General features: G+C 40.5%; 1 protein-coding gene across 9 annotated transcripts in view; it reads left to right on the top strand.

Annotated features, from left to right (window-relative positions):
* Positions 1-24,874, top strand: part of LOC140495973 (actin-binding protein WASF3-like) — a 111,708-nt gene that overhangs the window by 53,951 nt on the left and 32,883 nt on the right. For 6 of the 9 annotated variants that reach the window (XM_072595338.1, XM_072595334.1, XM_072595335.1 and 3 more), the window contains 4 exons: positions 4,294-4,426; positions 7,594-7,749; positions 15,294-15,428; positions 23,261-23,414. In XM_072595338.1, coding sequence (XP_072451439.1) covers positions 7,617-7,749; positions 15,294-15,428; positions 23,261-23,414 — 422 coding nt within the window. In that variant the 5' untranslated portion in view covers positions 4,294-4,426; positions 7,594-7,616. Of the gene's footprint in view, positions 1-3,501; positions 3,549-4,293; positions 4,427-7,593; positions 7,750-15,293; positions 15,429-23,260; positions 23,415-24,874 lie in introns of all 9 variants that reach the window. The other 3 variants (XM_072595336.1, XM_072595333.1, XM_072595340.1) reach the window with 2 other exon arrangements.

Genomic DNA, 24,874 nt, shown 5'->3' with positions numbered 1-24,874 from the left:
CGTGCTGGGAAGATTTATCTGTTTGATGTAGCTGGTGCCACTTTAAGTTATCTGTTTTTTTCTGAGCCCTAGAAACACAACCAATCAACGTTCAATTTAAATGGCTCCTAAAGTCTGAGGAACTTGTTGCTATATCACACACCCACTTCTCTGAAATGGGTTACCGGGATGCTCCCAAACCTGCTTCAGTTAAGATTGATATAATGAATGTATAAATATGCTTATAGTGGGTTGGAATTTCATGTGTTTTTACAAATTAATACCCCCCCGACTCCTCCAAAAACCACCAACAACTGTCTCCTATGTGGTGTGAGGATGTGCTAGAATTGCTCCTGTGTTGTCACTTCAGTTTCTAAAGGCTGCACCTGACTAAAGAATGAGAAGGGAGGTCCACTGACTGCTTGTCTATTAGCAGTTAAGAGGCTGAACGTGGGGTTTCTGCCCTTCTAGATCAGGATGACATACATCAGAGACCCTACCAGCCAATCAAAGGCTGGAAGCTCCCCAGCACTTGGGGTCAGTGCCATTGGATTAGGATTTGGATCGGTGTTTCAGGGTCTTGACAAATGGGCAGGCCCTGGTGAGGGTGTTGGGGGTGTATTAGGGTTTGAGAGACCAATAGAAGAGGGGAGTATGTGACTGTGACACTTTGGTGGGGTGGCGCCCTGGGATCAGGGAACCTTTGGTATGAGCCTTTTCTGCTGAGAGGTAAGTTCTGACAATGGTTCAACCGGCCCACTTGGCATTGCTTGTATAAGGGCCATGGGAAAGTGTAAAATCCAGTCTACAACATATTCTTTCACTTAAAGAGCAGGTCTTTACAGCCAGTGTTGATGGTAGAATTGATGTTAATAATAAAATAAAATAGATGTTTTGGTTCCTTTACCCTTTTCCTCTTCCAAATATAAGACAATTAGTTGTAAGTGAATATGCATTTGGGTCAATAATAAAGCTGTGTATGCTATCAGGATGCATTGGTTTAAATAAGAAAATTAGAAGTACAAATGGGATGCCTTTAATTATTGATGAATACTTGTAACTGTTTCTACAAAGTGTCATGTCTCATTAGCTGTATCATTAGTGTATCTTCCCTATGGAACTTTACTCAGCTTCCTGTATGTGTCGTATGAAACTGAAGGTACACTGTGTACTGACACTGTCCATTGACAAAGGGAGAAGATTAAACACTGTCTGTGATAAACCGCTGAGTCTGATTATGTCATCACCTCACATCATGTCCAAGCAAAGCAAGCCTGCTTGACGTGATTAAGAGAAGGAACCTCTGATGATTTCCTCCTCCTTAATCTGGTGACAGTAAGGTGAGTTGTGATGACTTCACCATTGCCACAGCTTTGATCAGGTAACTCTGCATAGACTGGTTGACAAACCTATTGATTTTCTGATCTGAATACTGCAGCTGCTCACTAAACAAAGTATTTCAAACACTGAGGATTGTAAATCCATTTACTATTTGACTTAGCAATTTTAATGATAGGACTCTAATAAGACTCAACTATAGCAGTATTCCTACATTTTTATGTAGAAACAACTCAAAACCTTTAAAACCTAATTGTTAATTTCTTATGATGTTTATGATGCATTGAAATGCTGGAGCTGGTATTTTGTGTTTGCTGTAGGGAGTTGGTGACTGGAGCAGATGTATAGTAGCAGCTGTTCACCGCCCAAATTGTGCATGCTCCATTGGAGATGCAGAGCTTTGCAGCTCTCACGGATGCGGAATTGTGCACAACCACTGAAGGATGTGAAATCTGTGTACAGCCTGTACACATGGAGAATTGTTGCCTTCCCTCTACAGATCATTGGAGTATCTTCAATGTGCATGGCACTCTGAGGAAAGATAAACATTTTAAAATTAAATTGTGATTGCAGAAGAGTTGAATCACTACCTCATTTAAACAGAAGGAGCTGTAATTAGATTTGAGGGATGAACATTCAAAAAGACTATATTTTTAAACAAATTAAATTATTAGTTTTAGTGGCTGCCATTTTGTCAGGCTGGAAATGTGGGCTACAGTTTTATATGGTAAATAGATGTATGCAAACTTTAAAGTCCATGTAACTCATTTTAATGTTTATTTGTGAAAACAGGGAGCATTTTCAGCATATTTTCAAAAGAAATAACATAGTGCCCAACCTATGATACCATACATGCTGTGTGCTGACATCAGGAAGATAGTATTGCATATGCCAATGGTATTTCCACTCTGTGTGCAAAATGAAGTTGACTGTGTTTGAAATGTTGTCAAATAACACGTTCCTTGTTGTGGTACAGCACATATCCTTTTCTTGGCACTTGCGCAGAATTACAGAGATCAGGCTACGGATGGTTGGGGATATGCAGTCTCTTTTGCTTATCTACATTCAAAATGGATACATGTGCACACAAATAGTTAGCAGAATCTCCCCTGAGATACTTGAAATTAAATCCAACTGGAAACCCCAGAACTCTGTACACATACACATTTCAAAGCAACCTCTTGAATTGATCTTGTAGCGTAATCAACTAAATCTATCTGCGTCTTGAAGCACACATCAATATCTGGCTTAACAAAGACTCTTCATGTAAGCATCTGTACAAGTAAGTAAGGCTACTGCCCACTGGTTAAAGCACATTGTTGAACAGAATGGATGACATTTTCCTATATTGCCGATACCTGATTTGAGAGGACTTGATGTTGGGGACATGGAAATGTGACAGGAAAAACAAATTCTGCTTTCCAACACTGGCATCCCACAATTTTTGGGTGTGAGAGATTACCTCTCTAGTATTAATTTAGATGTGCTTGTGTGTAGGTATATAGGGAAGTGATTTATTGCAAGACAATATAGGCTGATGAAGCAGCCGCTTTTGAGGCAACTTCCAAGCCTTATGTGATTTCACAAAAATGGTTTTGATGAAGAAAGTTTTTTGACTGTCTGCCAGCAATTTTTGTTCTGCCATTGACCTTTTGTTTTTAACATCCACTGTTCAGGAAAGCCAAAGGCTTGAGGATAGAGGAAAGACTATTAATTACTTCTTATTGTGGCAGCTTAAGGCAGTCAAAAGCAATGTGACACATCTTGCAAAGTTATTCCAGCAGATAAAAATATCATAATTTCCAACAAATGTGGTTCAAAGATTGTTTAGTTTCTTAACTAACTGTTCCACTTTCTTTGTTACTCTACTATAAAGGTTCATTGGCTTGAAATAAATGCTTGCTCTGTCATTGATAGAGTTGCATAATGTAAGAAAGCCATAAAAGAAAGAATAAATAATACTTTATATGTTTAAAACCATATACAATAAAGGATTTGAGGAAGCAACTATCACTAGCTCTGTGCTTCTGGTAATATGAGTCTCTGCAGAGTAGTGATTAATGGGATATATGTAATCTCCAAATACTGTTCTCACTTTTCAGTGTACCGATATGTCATTGGGCATGTTGGAGGTGTAATAGAAAGAAAGTGATTGTTTCCTATGCCTCTGACCTCTTCTTGCAGCCAAAGAAGATTTTGAGTGTTTAGAAGAGGACTCCAGTACACAGAAGGTAGACTTAAAGGTCTCTTCATCCTACCTGTTAGCACTGTTGCCTCACAGCGCCAGGGTCCCAGGTTCGATTCCAGCCTTGGGCGACTGTCTGTGTGGAGTTTGCACATTCTCCCCGTGTCTGCGTGGGTTTCCTCCGGGTGCTCCGGTTTCCTCCCACAGTCCAAAGATGTGCAGGTCAGGTGAATTGGCCATGCTAAATTGTCCGTAGTGTTAGGTAAGGTGTAAATGTAGGGGTATGGGTGGGTTGCGCTTCGGCGGGGCGGTGTGGACTTGTTGGGCCGAAGGGCCTGTTTCCACACTGTAAGTAAGTAATCTAATCAAGTAGTAAAAGTAAGTAAGTAAAACCTCGTTATAATTCCTTTCATTGCTAGGTGTAGTGAGGATCATGAATAGTTTTGGGGATTTTGTCAGATTTACATTTATAGCAAAATTTAAACAGTTTTTTTTCTAGGAGCACCCAACTCTTTGTCAGGGTGAGTTTTTCATTTCTATATGACCCATTATTCTTGCCTGTCTGAGGAAGATTGTTATCTTGTTTGGAAAACTATAGGATATGACAATGCAGTGTTTATGATACTGGACTGGTAATTCAAAGTACTCACCTAAGCGTTCATAATCCCATTTGGCAATTGGAAACTTTAAATTCAGTTTAGAAAACCTACGGAAAAAACTAACCATGACAGATGTTCATTAAATTGCCATTAAATCAATATATTAAATGATATTTTTATTTGTTCGTTTAGCAGAATGATGGTATTGCAAACAAGGCCAGAATTTACTGTCCTGGTTTTGAGAAGCTAACCAACCATTTTGGAGAGCAATTAAAGAGACAGACACACTGTAGTGGGTCTGGAGTTACATTATAGACCAGATCAGGTAAGGGCAGCAGATTTTCTTCCATCCATTGTCATGAAAGCCTATCTCGTTCACTAAAGCAGTATGAGGATGCTTGTGGCATATTCTTATTACTTAAGAACTTCAATTCAGAAATGGAGAAAAACTGAATTTCACTTCTCAATTCTACAAAGGTGACATTTTATTAAAGATCTGAAAGTAATTTTGAACAGTGAACAGAAGAAAACAATTTTTAAAAATGACAAAGTGCTTTAAATGACTCCATTGAATTTCTGAGCAGTTTTTTTTACTGAATGTTTACAAAATTGAGTTTTATGATACAGTAATTCACCTCCTGACTCCTCAAAGCCTGCCCACCATCTACAAGATACATGTTAGGTGTGTGATGGAATATTCCCTACTTGCCTGAATGAGTACAACTCCAACAACACTCAAGAAGGTTAATACAATCCAATTCAAAGCCTGCCTGATTGGTACCAGATCCACAAACATCCACTCACTTCAGCACCAACATTCAGTAGCAGCAGTGGGTGCCATCTACAAGGTGAAAATGTGTTGCTGGAAAAGCGCAGCAGGTCAGGCAGCATCCAAGGAACAGGAGAATCGATGTTTCGGGCATCAGCCCTTTTTCAGGAATGATGCCCGAAATGTCGATTCTCCTGTTCCTTGGATGCTGCCTGACCTGCTGCACTTTTCCAGCAACACATTTTCAGCTTTGATCTCCAGCATCCGCAGTCCTCACTTTCTCATCGACCATCTACAAGGTGCATTGCAGGAAATTCACCAAGTCTCCTTAGACATCATCTTCCAAACCTACGACCACTTGTCTTGAGAAGGGCAAGAGCAGCAGATACATTAGAACACCATCACTTGTGAGTTCCTCTCCTAGCCACACACCATCTGACTTAGAAATATAGGCAGTGGATTAAGAGGGAATTAAAGGAGAAATATTTTTGCCCAGACGGTGGTGGGACTCACTACTGGAAAGGGTGCAAGAGGTGTTGGCTATCACATTTAATAAGTATTTCGCTAAACACTTGAAGCATATACAAGTACTGGGAAATGGGGCTTGAGTGGTGCTTGATGACTGGCACAGACATGATGGGCTAAAAGGCCTCTCTGTGCTATAGTATTGTATGATTCTTTGATGCTTCATTGAAGTTGAGCACCTGTAGGATTTAAATGTATTTGGAAATAGCAAGGACGGATTAAGGATAGTCAATTTGGCTTTGTGCATGGGAAATCGTGCCTCATGATTTTGAAGTAACAAAGAGGACTGATGAGGACAAAGCATTGGATGTGATTTATATGGACGTCAGTAAGGCATTCAAAAAGGTTCCACATAAGAGACTGGTTAGCAAAGTTAGAGTTGAGAGTGTGGTGCTGGAAAAGCACAGCAGGTCAGGCAGCATCCAGGGAGCAGGAGGATCAATGTTTCGGGCATAAGCCCTTCCTGATTGTCTGAAATGTTGATTACCTGCTTCTCTGATGTTGCCTGACCTGCTGTGCTTTTCTAGCAGCAGACTCTCAACTCTAATCTCAAGCATCTGCAGTCGTCATTTTCGCCTGGTTAGCAACGTAGATCACATGGAATAGAGGGAGAACTAGCTATTTGGATACAAAACTGGCTCAAAGGTAGAAGACAGAGGGTCATGGCGGAGGGTTGCTTTTCAGATTGGAGGCCTGTGACCAGAGATGTGCCACAAAATTTGGTTTTGGGCCCAATGCTTTTTGTCATATAAGTGATTTGGATGTGAACATAGGAAGTATGGTTAATAAGTTTGCAGATGACACCAAAATTGGAGGTGTCATGAACAGTGAAGAAGGTTACCTCAGCATAGAGCAGGATCTTAATCAGATGGGCCAATGGGCTGAGGGATGTCAGATGGAGTTTAATTTAGATAAATGTGCGATGTTGCATTTTGGAAAAACAAATCAGGGCAGGACTTATACACTTAAAGGTGACGTCCTGGTTCATAGTCCCTTGAAAGTGGAATTGCAGGTAGACAGGATAGTGAAGAAGGCCTATAATACGCTTGCCTTTATTGGTCAGTCGATTGAGCATAGGAGTTGGGAGGTCATGTTTCAGCTGTAGAGGACATTATTTAAACCACTATTGGAATATTGCATGCAATTCTGGTCTCCGTCCTATAGGAAGGATGTTGTGAAACTTATAAGGGTTCAGAAAAGATTTGCAAGAATGTTACCAGGGTTGGAAGATTTGAGCTACAGGGGAAGGCTGATTAGGCTGGGGCTGTTTTTGCTGGAACACCAGAGGCTGAGGGGTGACCTTATAGAGGTTTATAAAATCATGAGGGGCTTGGATAGGGTAAATAGGCAAGGTCTTTTCCCTGGGATGGGGAGTCCAAAACTACTGGAGGGCATAGATTTAATGTGAGAGGGGCAAGATATAAAAGAGACCTAAGGGGCAACTTCTTCACACACAGGGTGATGCATGTATGGAATGAGCTTCCAGAGAAAGTGGTGGAGGATAGTACAATTACAACATTTAAAAGAGGGGTATATGAATAGGAAGGGTTTACAGGGATATGGGCCAAATGCTGGCAAGTGGGACTAGTTTTATTTCAAATATCTGGTCAGCATGGACGAGTTGGACTGAAGGGTCTGTTTCCGTGCTGTATATCACTGTGACTCTACAACTCCATAACTGTAAAGGAAATAGATGGGAAAATAGTTAAAGATTTTTTTTCACAATGTTAATTTGTTATGTTTATATTAAGATCTTTTTGAATTGTCATAAATTGGTTTTGCTTTTTCCTTTTGTGTAATAAACATGTGTTATTTTGTTAAAAGAATATTGGCAGTCATGAGTGAACCTGCTCAGTAACTGACCACCAGAGTAACCAAATTGCAAAAACAAATCTCAGTCTACCAAGCCAAGGTTTGCTCTGGAATCTGACTTATTCAGTATTATCATCAGCTTGAATAATAATAGGTTATTATATATTCTGTTCCAAATTTATTCATTAATTACATGTAAAACTATCTGCTGATATGGTGGGATTTGAATTTACTCTTGAGATCATAAGTTTTCGTTTAAGGACTTATAGTTCTGTAATATAATCACCAATCATTCATTACTGTAAAAGATATTGGACATATTATTTCCAATAATTTGACATAATGTTGATCTGCCTGACTTGCTTACATTGTATATTTTGTTTTAGAAGTTTGATGTTCTGAACCAAAGATGCCGCTCATCAAGAGGATCATTGAACCTCGGCATCTGTGTCATGGGGCTTTACCAGAAGGTGTCACCAGTGAGTTGGAATGTGTGACAAACAGCACATTAGCTGCCATTATAAAGCAACTTGGCAGTCTCAGTACGTAACTATGATTTAATATTTACTCTATTTTCTGTAACTTTTCTTGCAAGTTTTATCATTTTTTTAAAAAAAGTGCATTTATGGTTGAAGTGTGTGTTAGACTGGGTTTGCTCTCTCAATGTGATGGAAACTGGCCATTACTTGATATCTTAAAGGACTTAGTTTACATGGGTTTGGTTAGCCTCTACCAACTTCCACCAGTAAGTGTGGGCTCAGAATACATAGTGTAGGAATGGAAAACACCGCCGCATAAATGTTATGGGTGATCTTCCCTCCCCCATAAGGACAGAAGTGAGGATGATCACCAATGGTTGCACAATGATCAGCACTATTCATGACTCCTCAGAGACTTAAGTAGTCCATGTTCAAATGCATCAAGATTTGGATAATATCTAAGCTTGAGCTGATAAGTGGCAAGTGACATTCACACCACACAAATGCCAGGCTCTGATCATCACAATAAGAGACAATCTCACCATTGCTTCTTAATATTCAATGATGTTACCATTATTGAACCCCCCCATTATCAACATCCTGATTTGGGGGGGGGGGGGCAGCTGTAATTCACCAGAAATTCAGCTGGACTTGCCACATAAACACAGTGGCTACAAGAGCAGATCAGAGCAAGCTAGGAAAACTGGTGAGTAACTCACCTCACACCTTGCCTACATCTGCAAGATATAAGTTAGGAGTGTGATGGAATACTCTGAGTGCAGCTCCAAAAACACTCAAGAAACTTGACACCATCCAGGAAAAGGCAGCTTAGTTGACTGGCATTACATCCACAAGTGTCCACTCCCTTCTCTACCGACATTCAGTAGCAGCAGTTTGGGGCGGGAGTACATCTGGAAGTCCACCTTTAGAGTTGCCAGCCAATTGGAAGCCATTATTCTTCACAGTGGCAGTGCCAGTAGGACCACCACAAGCCAGTTCTGTAGGTGGACCCTGAAGGTACATCCGGGATGTGGTCACTGTGGGTTCTGTAGGTGGACCATAGAGGTACACCCGGGATGTGGTCACTGCCAGTTCTGCAGATGGCTCATGGAGATGCAGCCGGAATGTGGTCACTGCCAGTTTTGAAGGTGGCCCATGGAGGTGCATCCAGGATGTGGTCACTGCCACTTCTGCTGGCAGCCCATGGAGGTACATCTGAGATGTGTTTCCATGGCTCAGCTCCTCTTTTCTTGTGTTTATACAAGCAGTCTAGTTCTGTGCACTGCTTTGTCAGCCCTGGCCTGCTATTAATTCTGTATTCCTTCCAGTTTCTCTTTCCAAACCTTTCTCTGAACTGCTTTAAAAATATTATAACTGATTTTACACCCCACTCCCAGATGTCCTGTGTGTTGCTCCAGCTTCTGCTGTTTTTTCTGGCAGCTTAAGGATTGGGTTGAACTTCTGACTAGCCTCCTTTCCAACCTCTGCACCATCCTGAAAACAATTGTGCAATTCGGTTTTATTTGTTTCAGACAGCCTTTGAACCAAGTAATTTCAGTAATGAAATAGGTGCTGCTGCCGGATGAATAGCAATGATTCAAGGTAATGAGCAGAAACTGTGATAGCTGCACAGAATACTGAATCACAATGGTCGTGACAGAATTCTCAACTTGCTGCTTTTATCATTTTGTATTGTTTCGTGAATGTTAAATTAAATGTCCTGAGACTTGACCCCTATGATCTCAAAAGGTAGAATATATTTAAAATAAGATCCTAGAAAACAGTAAGTGTTTTTTGGAGTATAAGATGTTTGTCTAATTCTTTTTTTTAAAAAAAAGGAACATCTGTGTTTGATTAATATACAACCAATTAGTTGTCAAAAGAATAGGGTACTTTTGCTAACTTGCATTGTCCTGTGAGAACAGTCTTGTTTTGAATGAAGATCCACTGGGGTATGATCATGAGTGCCAAAGCTTATTTATTATTGGATGACCTCACAGCTAATTCAGAGCTGATGCTGTCCAATGTCTACATGCAGAACATTTTCTGGACGATTAGGAGAAGTTGTTGAATCTGATTGTCCTCCCTGTTTCTAATTAAGGGTGAATGAGGTCAGTTATAGCATTTAACTGTTACCTCTGGTGGAGATTGGCTATTACAGCAAAGATTAAATTTGATTCAGAGACATTTTGGTCCATCAAAGTCTTGCCTTGTGTATTTCTGTTTGACAAATGTAGTTTTCCATCTACACGTATGGAATCTGAGGTGCAGATGCAGACTATTTGGCCAATTGGTGTCTGCGTTGGTGTTTTTCCCCATGTGTGATCACCCACCTAATTTGTTCAACTTCTTTTTTTCTCTCTTGTGCATATTTGTATCCTTATTTGTATCAATGCCATTTGCTTCAAGTGCTCCTTCTGCTAGTGAATTCCATAGCCCATCTTCCTCTGTGAGGAAGTAGATCCCAGTTCCTTATTGGAATGATTGGTGGCCGTTCTATATGTGTAGTCCCTTTCTGTGACTTCCTGATAACTGAGAATTTTGTTACAACTATTTCTTTTAAATGCCTTCATGGTTTTAAAGACCTGTAGGTTTATTTTCCTTCCTAGAGAAAAGAATCCCAGTATGTTATGTCTATTCACATGGGGGATTTTCCATTGAAATTATTTATAGTCATGGAGGTTTACCACACAGTAAAAGGCCCTTTAGCCCATTGAATCAGTGCCAGACAAAAACAACTACCTATTCTAATCCCATTTTCCAGTACTTGGCATATAGCCTTCTATTCATTGGCATTGCAAGCCCATATCTAAAGGCATCTTATATGGAATGAGAATAAGGGTTTCTGACTCTACCATCCTCACAGGCAGTGAGTACCAGACACCCACCACACTGTGAGAGAAACACACAGTGAAAGGTTCATTCCTGTCCACCTTATCTATGCCCCTCATAATGTTATACACCTCAAAGCCCCCTCAATGTCCTTTATTCCAAGGAAATCAGCCCCAGCCTATCCAATCTCTCCTCATAACTAAATCTCTCCAGCCCAGGCAACATCTTGGTAAATCTTCCCTATACCCTCTCCAGTGCATTCACATCCCTCCTACAATATGCATTTTAGAACTGCACACAATACTCCGGCTGTGGCCTAACCAACATTTTATATAGTTTCAGCATAACCACCCTGTTCTTAAACTCTATACCTCAGCTAATAAAGACAAGTATCCCATATGCATTCTTAACCACCCCTTTGTGTCTCCTTTTGACAATCATTTCTGGACCTCCCATTAGTATAGCAAAATTACTTGATTGAAATGAATGAGGAAAATCGATTCTGTACTGCAATTGGTTAATAATGTTCTTTAGTTACCTAGTTTGCAACTTACTGTGCAAAATTGTCATATTGAAACAAATTCCCACACAGTTTGTTGGATTTGGCCAAATGGACTCTTGAATAAGTCTTAGCACAGTCATGACATTCCTTGTAATGCATGCATGTATTACTACACCCAGCTTCCCATTCCAGACTGTATGTAATTTCCTCATCCTGCTTCATCCTTCCAAACTCATTCTACAGATCAGCAAGATTTATTTCCACTGTTGCAAATTATCGACCTTATCCTCAATACTGCTGAAGCCGCCATCCCTGTCTTCACCTTTAGGCTCATTCTGTCCATAGTCATTGGCCTCATGAAATGGCCTATCTCATATTCTGAGTCTGTGACGCCTTATTCTAGATCCCATGGCCAGCGCTGGGGAGAGAATGTCCTTCCTGTATCTAGTCTGCTCAGCTTTATCAGAATTTTATACTTTTCAATGAGATCCCCACTTGTTGTTATAAACTCCAGTGAACACAACCCCAGCCAACAATCTCTCCTCAGAAGGAGACAAATATGCCCTCAGTCTAGTGAACATTCACTGTACTCTTTCTAATGCAAGTGCAATTTTTTCTTGGATAAGGAGGCTGAAACTGTACAGGAAACTCCAGTTGTGGTCTCACTGAGGCTCTGTGCAGCTGCTGCTATACTCAAACCTCCTTGCAATGCAGGCCAACATACCAGTTGCCTTCCTAATTGCTTGCTGCTGTTTCTTACTCCTAGGAATCAGTATATTACAACATCCAGGTCTGTGTATATCTCAACATTTCGCAATCTATCACCATTTAAATAATACTCTGCTTTTCTTTCTATCAAAGTCGACAACTTCACACTTATCCATGTTATTCGCATCTCGCATGTTTTTATCCATTGACTAAACTTGTCTAAATCAAGAAACCTCTTTTCATCCTCTTCACCATTCACACTTCCACCTAACTTTGTATCATCAGCAAACTTTTGACTCCCTTATCTAAATTGTTGATATATATATTGTGAATATCTGGGGCCTAAGCACTCATCATTGTAGTACATCATCTGTCACCTCCTTCCACTCCCAGAAAGAGATTTATCTCTGTTCTTTTGTTTCTTATCCACTAATCCATGCCAGTATGTTATCATCAATCCTACATGCTTTTATTTTGCACACCAACCTCTTCTATGGGACTTTATCAAAAGCTTTCTGAAAATCCAAATAACCAAATCCACTGCTTCTCTCTTGTATGTTCCACAAATTATGTCCATAAAGAAACTCAATATATTTGTCAAATACTAGTTCTCTTTGTGTAATGCCTTTGGTGTTTTCTAAGTGTCCTATTATCACATCCTTTATGGTAGACTCCAGCATTTTCTCTACTGTTGACATGAGGCTTCAATTCCCAGTTTTCTCCCTCCCTTCCTTTTTTAAATGGTAGAGTTACGTGTGCCGTTGTCCAGTCTGCTAGGAATTGGGGGGATGGAGATCCTTCCTACATTGATGTAATAGCCCAGCGCAAAGAAAAGATGTTTGAGGCCAATCATCTCCACCCTGGTCATCAGCAGGAGTTCCTCAGGATAGTGTCCTAGTGCAAGCATCTTCAGTTGTCTGATCACCTTTTCTGTCATAAAATTAGAAGTGTGGATGTTTGTTGATGGTTGCACAGTACAAAGTTTGACTCCTCCAAATACTGAAGCAGTCTTTATCCATATGCAGCAAGGCCTGGACAACAATTAGCCTTGGGTGATGAATAGCAAGAAAATTCCATGCCCCTCTAATGCAAAGCAATCATCATCTTTAATGAGAGAGCATCTAACCATTCCCCCTTAACGTTAGTACCAAATCTGGAAGTTTACCATTGAGCTAGATAAACACTGTGGTTAGACGAGCAGTTAGAGACTAGGAGTTTTGTGGCAATTAACTCACCTTCTGCTTTGTTATACATCTCCTGTCCACTGTCTACAAGGCACAAGACATGAATGTGATGGAGTACTGTTCACTTTCCTGGATAATTGCAGCTCCAATGGTGCACTGGAAGCTACAAACCATCCAAAGAAGTCTGTATGATTGACATCCTGTCCGTCACTTTCAGCATTCGCTCTTTTTAACACTGTGCACAGTGTAGTACTATGTACCATTTACAAGATGCACTGCAGAAAACCGCAAAGCATTATCAACAGTGGCTTCCAAATCAGTGTTATCCGCCACCTAAAAGAACAAGGGCAAATAGCTTCAAGGCAACACCACCACCTGCAAGTTTACCTGCATTCCTATCATGGAACCATGTCGCTGTTCCTTCACAGTTGCAGGGTCAGTATCCTAGAGCGTCCTAACAAGTGTATGGAAGTCCCTCAACCCCATGGACTGCAGCAGTTTGAGAATTTGGCTTGCCACTACCTTCTCAAAGGTAGTTGAGGATGAGCAACAAATGATGGCCTTGGCAACGACATACATATCCCCGAATTAGCTTTTAAGAAATAATTCTTCTTTGAATCTCTGTCTTATGTCAGCCATAGGTCGAGCAGCTTCAATGGAGCTTACAGAAATTAGTAAATATTTCCTGAGAAATGCCTGAGCTGGTGAGGAAGAAATTTACTGATCTGCAGTTGTCAAAGTATTTTTCACATCTTGCTTGGCTTTTCAAGCTCTCCTTAGAGATTGTTAACAAAAACTGAAGTGACAGTAAATTGCATAATAAAAAGTCCTTATGTGCTTCAGAAAGGCATTCTAAAGCAAACTACACTGCTAAACCATGTAATCAGTTACAAGGTCAGATAGTTAAAAGCATAGTCAATGTTTTAGGGAGTAACAGAAAGAAAATAAGGTAGAGAGATGGAGAAATTCAGGAAGGGGATTCAGAGGCTTGGTGTGTTGCTAATGATGTAGTCACCAATGGTAATGAAATCTAGGGATGCTCAAGCAGCTGGAATGAACAGAGCACAGATATTCTGGAGAATTATGGGGCTGGTGAAGATTAGAGATTGGGTGGGGCCAGATTATTAAGAGATTTTGAAAGTGCTTTTTAACTGGGTGCCAATGTAAATTGAGTATGAGAGGATGGGTAAACAGTGTAAGATATGGACAGAAAAGTTTTGAATGAGCTCAAGTTTGTGTAGGTGGAACAATGGAGGCTGGCAGGAGTATTTTAAATTAACCAAAGTGGAAGTAGTAAAGGCAGAATTAACAGCTTCAGCAGCTGAAGAAGTGAATTGGTTATAGATAAACAACGTTACAGTCGTCCTCATGTCACGCGTATAGTGAACAATTGGAAGAATGAAATGTGAAAGATTGAGGTCAGAAACTTCCATACTCTGTGCTATGTGTTTCTGTTCTTCTTTATCATTCTACAAATTTTGACATTATCTCCAGCAACCTAGCACACAAAATCTTGCCATGTACAGTAAACTGTACTTTTATCTCCTGGCAGCATCAAAAAACAAACTGCAATTATCTGAGGGGTCATGGTGCCATTCAAAGGTTGTGCACTCATATTTCAACAGAGTTGAGTTTTGGGGCAGTCTGGTGGCTCAGTGGTTAGCACAGTTGCCTCAGAGCGCCAGGGTTCTGGGTTCAATTCTACCCTTGGGCAACTGTCTGTGTGGAGTTTGCACATTCTGTCCATGTCTGTGTGGGTTTCCTTTGGATACTCCAGTTTCCTTCTACAGTCCTTAAAAAAGTGCAGGTTAGGTGGGTTACCCGTGGGAAATCAACGAGGTAAAAACAATAACTGCAGATGCTGGAAACCAAATTCTGGATTAGTGGTGCTGGAAGAGCACAGCAGTTCAGGCAGCATCCAACGAGCAGTGAAATCGACGTTTCGGGCAAAAGCCCTTCATCAGGAATAAAGGCAGTGAGCCTGAAGTGTGGAGAGCTCCTCTAGTTTATCTCTCCACGCTTCAGGCTCACTGCCTTTATTCCTGATGAAGGGCTTTTGCCCGAAACATCGATTTCGCTGCTCGTTGGATGCTGCCTGAACTGCTGTGCTCTTCCAGCACCACTAATCCAAAATACCCGTGGGAAATGCAGGGTTACAGGGATGGGTCTGAGTGGATGCTGTTCAGAGGTCAGTGTGAGCCTGATAGGCCGAATGGCCTGCTCCCACACTGTAGAGATTCTGTTCTATCTTTGTTGCCTACAGTTTCTTCTCTATATTCAGGTTGCATGTTAAGTTGTTTATTTCTCATTAAATTGGCGGCATTCAAAATGGATGCCTTGACAGTGTTTCTAACTGGCATGCATCATCTTCTCCCTCACAGGTAGACATGCTGAAGATATATTTGGCGAGCTCTTTAATGAAGCTAACAATTTCTGTATGCGAGTTAATTGTCTCCAAGAGAGAATTGATTGCCTGGCAATTAAAGTCACTCAACTGGACTCCACTGTGGAGGAAGGTGAGTGAAATGAGAAAGTGCGATGCAGACCAGTGCAAACTCAAACAGTTGCACTGAATTGCACCCGCAGGGTTTTATGCTGTGTGGTATGTTTGTGTGTGTTGGCAGCGAGATTAGTTAGATTGAATGCACATGGCCAAAAAGCGCAATGAGAAACAAAGAAGCTGTAAAAAATTTAATAAAAAGCACAACTGAGAATATAAGGAAAGGAAGCTTCTGTTCACATTGGGCTTGAAAAGTGGTTCTTGCCAGATTATATAATTTCCAGCCTTTTCAGGACTAAATTGCTAAGTATATTTGTATACTGTTACTTTTAAGTATGAAGGTGAATTTGGATGACAAAGCTTCCTTTCCCATTTGACCTCAATCGTACAAAATGCTAATCCTACTGACATTTCATTGAATAGTTTAATTTAAAAAGAGTGAGTAAAGAATCAAAGAACACATACTACGAACTTGTCACAAAATATTTTGTCAAAGACATTTGTATTTAATCCTGATTATACATTGGCCAACTTTCCAAGTTCATAGATCAGGCTTGTTTCGTAAAATGTCTACTTGCTCCATTTGCAGAAACCTAATTGTATCCTTTCTCTTAACACAGTCAGAACTTGTCCCTTACCCCTGCTGTACTGACTTTAGTGAACAATTATTGCTGTGACAAATTTACAAATGTATTCTTAATTTCTCTGTACTGATGATTGACAACAACTCTCTTGAAATCAACATGATCTCAAATCTTCTCTTACCCGAAAGACAATGTCTGCAATAAATCAACTGATTTGTATAGCATTGCAGTGGTTTTTTTGGTTCTGGACTGCAATGGGTTCAAACTGCAACATGGCAAGCTGTCAAGCTGCACTTTAATTGGATTTTTTTTTGTGTGCCAACACCAAAAGTAATGAAAATGTGTTTGCCACCTGGACGTGGTCTGACCTATCTTGTTGGCTATTAATGCTCTCCAGTGTACAAACAAGGCAAACTTTTACAGGTTCAGGAAGATAACCTTTAACCATTTTCCATTTCCGTGAAGATAATGTTCAGGTCAAAAATCTTGCACAGTGTTTGTCTGCTTGATGCTGAGTTAAGTGAGTAATTATGGCTTGACTGAGAAACCATTAAGGATTAAGTTGATGGTTTGTTTATTTCTCAGAACAAGATCTGTCAAAATTGAGATTTCTAAATTAAATATTTCAAAATCATATAGTCTCACTAATTCCTGCCGTTTAATCTGAATTGTAACACTAAAATGTCATTGCTGTGAAAGACCTTTTTTCCTGCAGCACTCTCTAACATGGCTGCTATGTTTTGGGTCCTTTCAAGCCATCTTCACAGTTTATTTCTGTTTTTACATCCTCAAGCTCTACAGTTCTCCTGGGTTAAATTGTAACTGTCCATGCTTTGGAGACTGTCAATGATTGTCATGATGTCTATATAAACATTTGATTATACATTCAGGAAAGTAAATGACAGCTTGAATTCACATAGCACCTTTTAAAGTGGCAAGGTGTTACTCAAAGACGTAATTGTACAATATAAAAGCTTTGGTGTGTCTTTATTTTGTTCTAAGGTACAAACTGCATTTTTACAGCACCTTTATAGCTGAAAAAAACTCCATGGCACTTAAGAAACCGCAGAGATCTGTGATACCTGGGTGGGTGGTTGATTATGATGCTGCCTGTAAGAGTGAGAGCAGTTAAAATAGGAGAACAGCTATTAAAATTCAGACTGAGATTAAGCCTCAGAGCTTGTGACCCCTCTTGGGCATCCTGACCTTCATTTTGGAAAGCTCTCATTTAGGACCTCCACAGCAGATGCCATGGCTACCTGTGTACATGAAAGGGGTCTAGATGCTAAAGAACTTGGAGTTATGATGGCATTGTAAGTCTCAAGGTAGTAACAGAATAAGAAAGATGAAAGGCTTGACATGAAATTGAGAATTTTAAATTGGAGTCATTGGGCTACTCCGAGCCAACGGAGAGAACCAAGGTTAAGTATAACAGGCCAAAGAGACATGTTGCAGGATAGGATACATGGACAATGTTGTGATACATGAAGAATTGGTGGTGTGTTTAAGAATATTGGAATAGTCAGGTTTAAGGATGATGAAGGTTTGAATTACTGTTCAACAGAAAATGGGCTGGTGCATGAGTAGAAGCAAATGGAGTTATGGAATTGGAAGTAGATGTGATTTGTTGTCAGATGTTTAACAGCTGATTGAAAAAGATGAAGTTTGTTCATGCACTCCTTCACCTGAGTGGTTGAGGAGAAGGATGAAACAGGACCAAGTGTATGGAGCTTGTGTCAGAGGCCGAAGGTGATGGCTTTGGGCTTCCTGGTTTTAACAGGAAAAAAATTGTGTGTAATCCAAGAATAGTTATTGTAAAGGTGCCTGACAGTTCAGTGTCATCAGCATACGTGAATAAACTGACATACCTGTCTGAGTGAAATCATAGCAAAAGGTAGTGGAGATATTAATCTCGCTCCTGAAAAGTCTGTGAATGCTGGAATGATTGAAACTTTCAAAACTGAGGTTAATCGTTTTTTTTTTGGTTTGGTATGGTACAAAGAGATGTGGATCAAAGAGTAGTAAATGGAGTTGAGATACAGGTCAGCCATGATCAAACTGTACATGGAACAGGCTTGAGGGGCACCTGTTCCTATGTTTCTACTTTCCCATGTGATACTGACTGTGAATGGTTAATGCAGATGGTGTTAGACCATTTTTAAAAGGTGCTAGTTGCAGCAGGTGTTTTGCAGACTTCTATCAAAAGTCACATTTGAAAGTAATATCCTGCCTGGGAGCTACTCTGCGGTTTGCAGCAGCATCATGATGCGTCACAGAGGGGAGATCCACAGATGTCCTGCACTGCGGGGCTTCGCTTTTGATCACGGTATGCCAGTTCAAAAGCAAATATCTCCCACCTGTCCTTCATTTTGGACACAGCACTCAGGTCCCCTCTGGTGACTGTGAAAGTGAATTTGCCCTCAACTATGCTTCCTCCCCGTTCCCACCAAACATACAGTGGAAGTGTTGTAATACTGAGTAATGCCCTGTAGATCTCTCTGTCCCCATACTTCAGCTAACAGATGCATTTGTGCCCACATACTCCCCCACAGCTTGTTAACACAGGATGTTAATTCTGGTAGAAAGCATTTATCTTCAGCTAAAAAGAACAGTGTATAAAATTAACCCTGTCGGGTGAATAATTTTCTTACAATATCAACTAATATGTTAAACCTGCAGCCTTTGCTGGTTTACTATAAACTTGGTGTGCTTGGGGATTATCTGCATTTATGTATATTTATATAAATGTATTATTTAAATGTGGCCTGGTTCCATTTCTTGCTGCATTTGTCACTGGTTCCAGACCTCCACTGCACCCTCCCTGTCCTCTTATTAATATCAAAACTATGGTTTCAATGCTACTGCATTAAGGGAAGGTGGTCAGTTTAATGGCTGGGTGCAGCTTTATCTTGGTCAGTGAAGTAGCAAAGATAACTAAAATTTCTATCTTGAGTGTAAGAGCTCACCAGGCCTTCTCACTTTTTGTTGGAGGGACGAAGAAGGCAGGTCAGTGTAATGTTTTGCACTACACCTGAAATCCCTTCATAAATGTTTACTTCCGAAATTGAAAACATTTTCCAATCCAAAACTCCTCCTGTAAACTGAAAAAAAATCTCTGTAGAGCAGAAGAAAATATTAAGGAAGGGGGCGTAGAGAGAGAAAGTAGATAATCTACTCAGCATCTCGTGGATAATGGAATGAATAACTTGTTAGATGGCTTAAATCTAATTCTAATGAGGTAATGAATGCCTATTGGAAGAACAGAAGAATGAGTAAAGATATTCAAGAAAGCGATAGATAAATGTTTAGATTTTAAAGGCATCAAGTGATATGGGGAGAAAATAGGAATGTGGCATGTAGATAGATAACCAGCCATTGTCATGTTGAATAGTAGAGCAGGCTTGAAGGGTCACATAACCGACACTGAAACAGAGAATGCCAGACAAACTCTGAGTCTGGCAGCATTTGTGAAGAAAGAAATAGAGTTAACATTTCAAATCTGGTATGACTTTTAAACTTACGTTTTTTCTTGATGCACTTATTTCTATAAACTCTGCCGCTTTTTCAGATGTTCAGCTTTCATAACTTTTCTTCTACAGTTAACTCCTTTGATTTATTGCCATGTCCATCTCCCTCCACTGGCAACGTAGAATAGATTTTGTTCAGCTCTTGGCTATGATTTTCATTTGTCTCCTTCATCCAGTCTTATCTCTTCTTGAGAATTTCAGATGATGGAATGCTTCTACCATTTCCTGTTTATTAACTCCTGTTTTCTGTTTAATTTGTCCCCCACTTTTCTCCATTTTCCTTGTATGGGCCTTTCCAGTGTTTTTGTTCTAGGAGGGTTAAATTGGACAACCCCTCAAACTCTTACAGACTGAAATGCAGGGAGCAAGCTCACTTTGTGTTGTCTGCTGATCAGATTAGCTACGCATGTTTAACATGCTGTTTGTTAGCTGCATGCATCAGCAAGGAGTTTGAAACCATAACTTCCCAGCACGATTTAAAGTTAGGGAAGGTGCAGTATGGCTGGAGCAGTTGCAGACAATCGTGTAGGAGCTGAATATTTCTTGGGAAAGTCAGAAGAAGGGCATGGAAAAAGTACGTTCTGAGTGTTTCCAACATTATGCTGTAGGTCTTGCTGGAGGATATGAAAATGAGAATAGATACCCTATATCTTCAGGAGGCCCTTTTGACGAATAGCAAAGGGTTACAGAGGTCTCTAAGAACCCTTTCATTATCTCATCAGAATGAGATTTAAACCAGTTAATAATTCCTTGCAAGTTATTCATTCCATTGTCCTCTAGTTGTTGAGTAGATTATCTGTTTTCTGTCTCTCTACATCCCCTTCCTTGACACTTCCTTCCACCCTACACAGGGTTTTTCTATCAATGCCAGGAATCTAATCCTGAGAACTGAGATGGAATACCACAACAATTTCTGTGACTGCATCTGAGCTAGCTTGGCTTGCTGAACTGAGCAGCTTTCTGCTGTTCTGAAACCATTTGGTATGTCTTCAAATGGCATAACCCAGCAGCTCCAACACCAAACAAATAACAGAATATTGCAGATATTGGAAATCTGAAATAAAAAAACAGAAAATGCTGGAAATACTAAGCAAGAGCGAGAAATGTATTAATGTTTCAGTTCAATGACTTTTCATCCGAACTGGGAAAAGTTGGAGATATGTTAGATTTGAGCAAAGTGTAGTTGGGACAAGGGCAAAAAGAAAATCCTTGATAGGGTGTCCATAAAACATCAGAGCAGAAGTAGCCCATTTAGTTCATCAAGTCTGTTCTGTCATTCAATGAGATCTGATAATCCTCAACTCCAATCTTCTGCCTTTTCCCAATAACCCTTGATTCCCTTACTGATTAAAAATTTGTATATTTAATGACACAGCCTTCATTGTCTTCTCTGGTTAAGAATTTCAGATGAACTATTCTCTGAGAGAAGAAATTCTTCCTCATCTCTGTCCTTTATGGTGACCCCTTACTCTGAGAGTATGCTGTCTGATCCTAGACTCTTCCACAAGGGGAACCAACCATTTCACATTTCACAAAGACATCTGCTAGGAATCTTTGTGTGTGCAAATATGGTCACCTCTCATTCTTCCAAACTCCAATGAGTTCTGGCCCAACCAATTCAGCCTCTTCTTTTAAGAGAATCCCTCCATTTCTGGGATCAGCCGAGTGAACCTCCGCTGCAGCTTTCCAAATCCAGGGCCTTGTTACCCACAAAGTCAAAGATCTGAGTTGTGAGAGATATTAAATGATTATTTTGCACCAGTTTTAAATGGAGACGAAAGAGCTCAGGGGAATAAATATTGATGTTTTGGAAACAGTTCACATTACAAAAGAGGAAGTGTTAAAGCTCTTAAAAAACACAAAGGCAGATAAATCTTGAAGAACTGATTGAGTGTATCCCAGGAAGTGGTGGAAAGATAGGGAGGAAATTGCAGGGCCCCTGGCAGGAATATTTGTATCATCTATAAACACGAGTGAAGTACCAGAGGACCGAAGGGTGGCTTACGTTGTGCCATTGTTTAAGAGAAGCTGTAAGGAAAAGCCTGGAAACTGTAGTCTGAGAGTCTGATGTCAGTGATGGGCAAGTTGGAGGTGATTCTGAAAGATAGCATTTACTTGCATTTGGAGAGGCGAAGATTGATTGGGGTAGTCAGCATAGTTTTGTGCGAGGAAAATTGTGTCTCAAACTTGATTGAGTTTTTTAATGGAAGTAACCAAAATGATTGATGGCAGAGCAGTAGATGTTGTTTACTTGGACTTTAGTAAAGCCTTTGACAAGGTTTCACATGGTAGACTAATTAGTAAAGTTAGATCAGATGGGATTCAGGGTGAGCTTGTCAATTGGATCAAAAATTGGCTTTACGATAGGAGACAGAAGGTGGTGGTGGTGGTGGTGGTGGGTTGTTTTTCAGACTGGACACCTGTGACCAACTGTGTTCCACAGGGATCAGCACTGGATCCACTTTTGTTTGTCATTTATGTAAATATTTTGGATGAGAATATAGGAGGCACAGTGAATAAGTTCACAGATGACACTAAAATTGGTGGTAAATAAGGTTATCTAACATTACAAATAAATCTTGATCAATTGGGTCAATGGGCTGAGGAGTGGCAGATGCAGTTTAATTTGGATAAATTTGAAGCATTGCATTTTGGTAATACAAACAAGGACATGACCTCTACAATTAATGGGAGGGGCCTGGATAGTGTGGTAGAACAGAGAAATCTAGGGGTTCAGGTAAATAATTCTTTGAAATTTGCATCACAGGTAGACAGCATGGTTAAGATGGTATTTAGCACACTTGCCTTCATTGCTCAGACATGTGAGTGTAGGCATTGGGACGTCAAGTTGAGGTTGTACAGAATGTTGGTGAGCCTCTTCTGTACAACTCTGTGCAGTTCTGGTTGCCCTTTTATAGGAAGGGTATTAAGCTGGGGAGGGTTCTGAAAAGAATTACCAGGATGTTGCCTGCAATGGAGGGTTTGAGTTACAAGGAGAGACTGGATAGGCTGGACCTCTTTCACTGGAGTGTAGGAGGTCGAGGGGTTATGAGAGGTTAGTAAAATCATGAGGGCCATTGATAAGGTGAATGACCAGGGTCTTTTCCCTAGGATGGGGTGAGTTCAGAATGAGGGGCATATCCTTACAGCAAGAGGAGAAAGATTTGAAAAGGACATGAGGGGCATCCATGCAATGGCTCATGTGTGAAATGAACTGCCAGAGAAAGTGGTAGATGCAAGTACAGTTACAACGTTTAAAAGACATTTGGATAAGTTCATAAATGAAAAAGATTTGGCAGGATATGGGCCAAGCACAGGCAAGTGGGACTAGTTTAGTTTGGGGACATGGTTGGCATGGACTGATTGGACCAAAGGGTCTGTTTCCATGCTGTATGACTCTATGTACACAAACAAGAAATGAGGGAGGAGAGAAATTGATGGAAAGTGAATGGAGGGGGAGAAACTATTGAATAGAATCTTTGGAGTTCTCATAAAGAGAACAGTGACTAAGGCTGCTACTGAATCATCATAAAATCTAATTGTATTTAACATTCAGTGGTAATGAGAAGCTCAATGTGTGGAATTAAAATTAGTGCAAAAATTGTGAAATGTTTCAGAAGGACATTTAAATAGGGATAAATTGAGGCCGAAAAGTATGTTCTCTTTCCTTGTAAATTGTAAGTTGAATATAGGTGGATTTTGTGTTTCAATAACCATATATTTGTTTTTGTTTGAAGTGTCACTTCAGGACATCAACATGAGGAAAGCATTTAAAAGTTCAACAACACAAGATCAGCAGGTGGTTTCACGGAATACTATTCCAAATCCAGTATTGGAAATGTTCCAACAATGTGACAAACCGCCACCTCTCAACATCCTGACACCATACAGGTAAGATTTTATTTGATGCTTGAAAATACACTCAAATCTCTGTAATATGTTAGAGGGGAAAATTGGTTTCCTTAACAATCACTTTTTATTAGCAAATTAAATTCTTTTCCAAAAGGTTTTGTGAATTTTTGTACATGCATCAAGGTGACATTATCAGTATGTAGTGTGGCCGAGTCAGATATGACTCAGACATGATAAAAAGCAAAACTCTCTGTACTGAACAGTGGCCCCGTTATTTATAGAAAGAATGATGGCCTATAGCAGCCATATGGTGATCATGGAGTTCAGGTGAAGTTTTCTGTTTCCCAGCTGGGAGAAAGTGAGGACTGCTGATACTGGAGATCAGAGTCAAAAAATGTGGTGCTGGAAAAGCCCAGCAGGTCAGGCAGCATTCAAGGAGCAGGAGAATCAACGTTTCGTATACAAGTTCTTAATCAGGAATGTCATTCCTGATGAAGAGCTCATGCTCAAATTGTAGACTCTCCTGCTGCTCGGATGCTACCTGACCAGCTGTGCTTTTCCAGCACCACACTTTTTGACTCTGTTTCCCAGCTGACCTGGTTGAGCATTTAGCTAGCTGTCCCACAAGCAAACCATTGGTAGTAGATGGCAGCGTAGATTCAGAATGGAAGGGTGGAAGTGTGAAAAGATTATGTGAGATTGGGAGGAGAGGGATCTCCAGGAAAACTATTACAGATGGGTTGGGAATGCAGCGGATCATTGGTGTTAGATTGTGGTGTGTTGCATCATGGGGCAGTGATGGGGTCGAGGAATGGGAGCGCTGGGACATATTGAGGGTTTTTGGATCACAGCTAGGGGTGGGAGAGCAAATGTCAGGTTGGTGGGCAGGAGGTGGGGGGATCTGATTGTGGGATTGGATAATGTTACTTTGTACAGGGCTCCAGCAGATTCAATTGCGTGGACGGTAGCAGATTGAAACAGGTTGGTGTTGGAGGGTCACAGGGAAGTACTGGTATTTCTCTTGACCCACAAGCAGTGCTGCAAAAGTGTTTACCTGTTTGACCTAACAGCAAAATACTGCAGATGCTGGAAATCTGAAATAAAAACACAAAATAATGGAGCAATTCGGCAGGTTAGCACTGCTGCCTCACAGCGCCAGAGACCTGGGTTCAATTCCCGCCTCAGGCGACTGACTGTGTGGAGTTTGCACATTCTCCCTGTGTCTGCGTGGGTTTCCTCCGGGTGCTCCGGTTTCCTCCCACAGTCCAAAGATGTGCAGGTCAGGTGAATTGGCCATGCTAAATTGCCCGTAGTGTTAGCTAAGGGGTAAATGTAGGGGTATGGGTGGGTTGCGCTTCGGCGGGTCGGTGTGGACTTGTTGGGCCGAAGGGCCTGTTTCCACACTGTAAGTAATCTAATCTAATCTAATCTAATCTAATCTAATCTAATCTAATCTAATCTGTAAGTAATCTAATCTAATCTAATCTAAGGTCTGGCAG

The sequence above is a fragment of the Chiloscyllium punctatum genome, chromosome 25 (genome assembly GCF_047496795.1).
Source record: "Chiloscyllium punctatum isolate Juve2018m chromosome 25, sChiPun1.3, whole genome shotgun sequence".
NCBI classification, from domain to species: domain Eukaryota; kingdom Metazoa; phylum Chordata; class Chondrichthyes; order Orectolobiformes; family Hemiscylliidae; genus Chiloscyllium; species Chiloscyllium punctatum.
The sequence above is the reverse complement of the archived record's forward strand: the minus strand, read 5'-3'. Positions and strand labels throughout refer to the sequence as shown.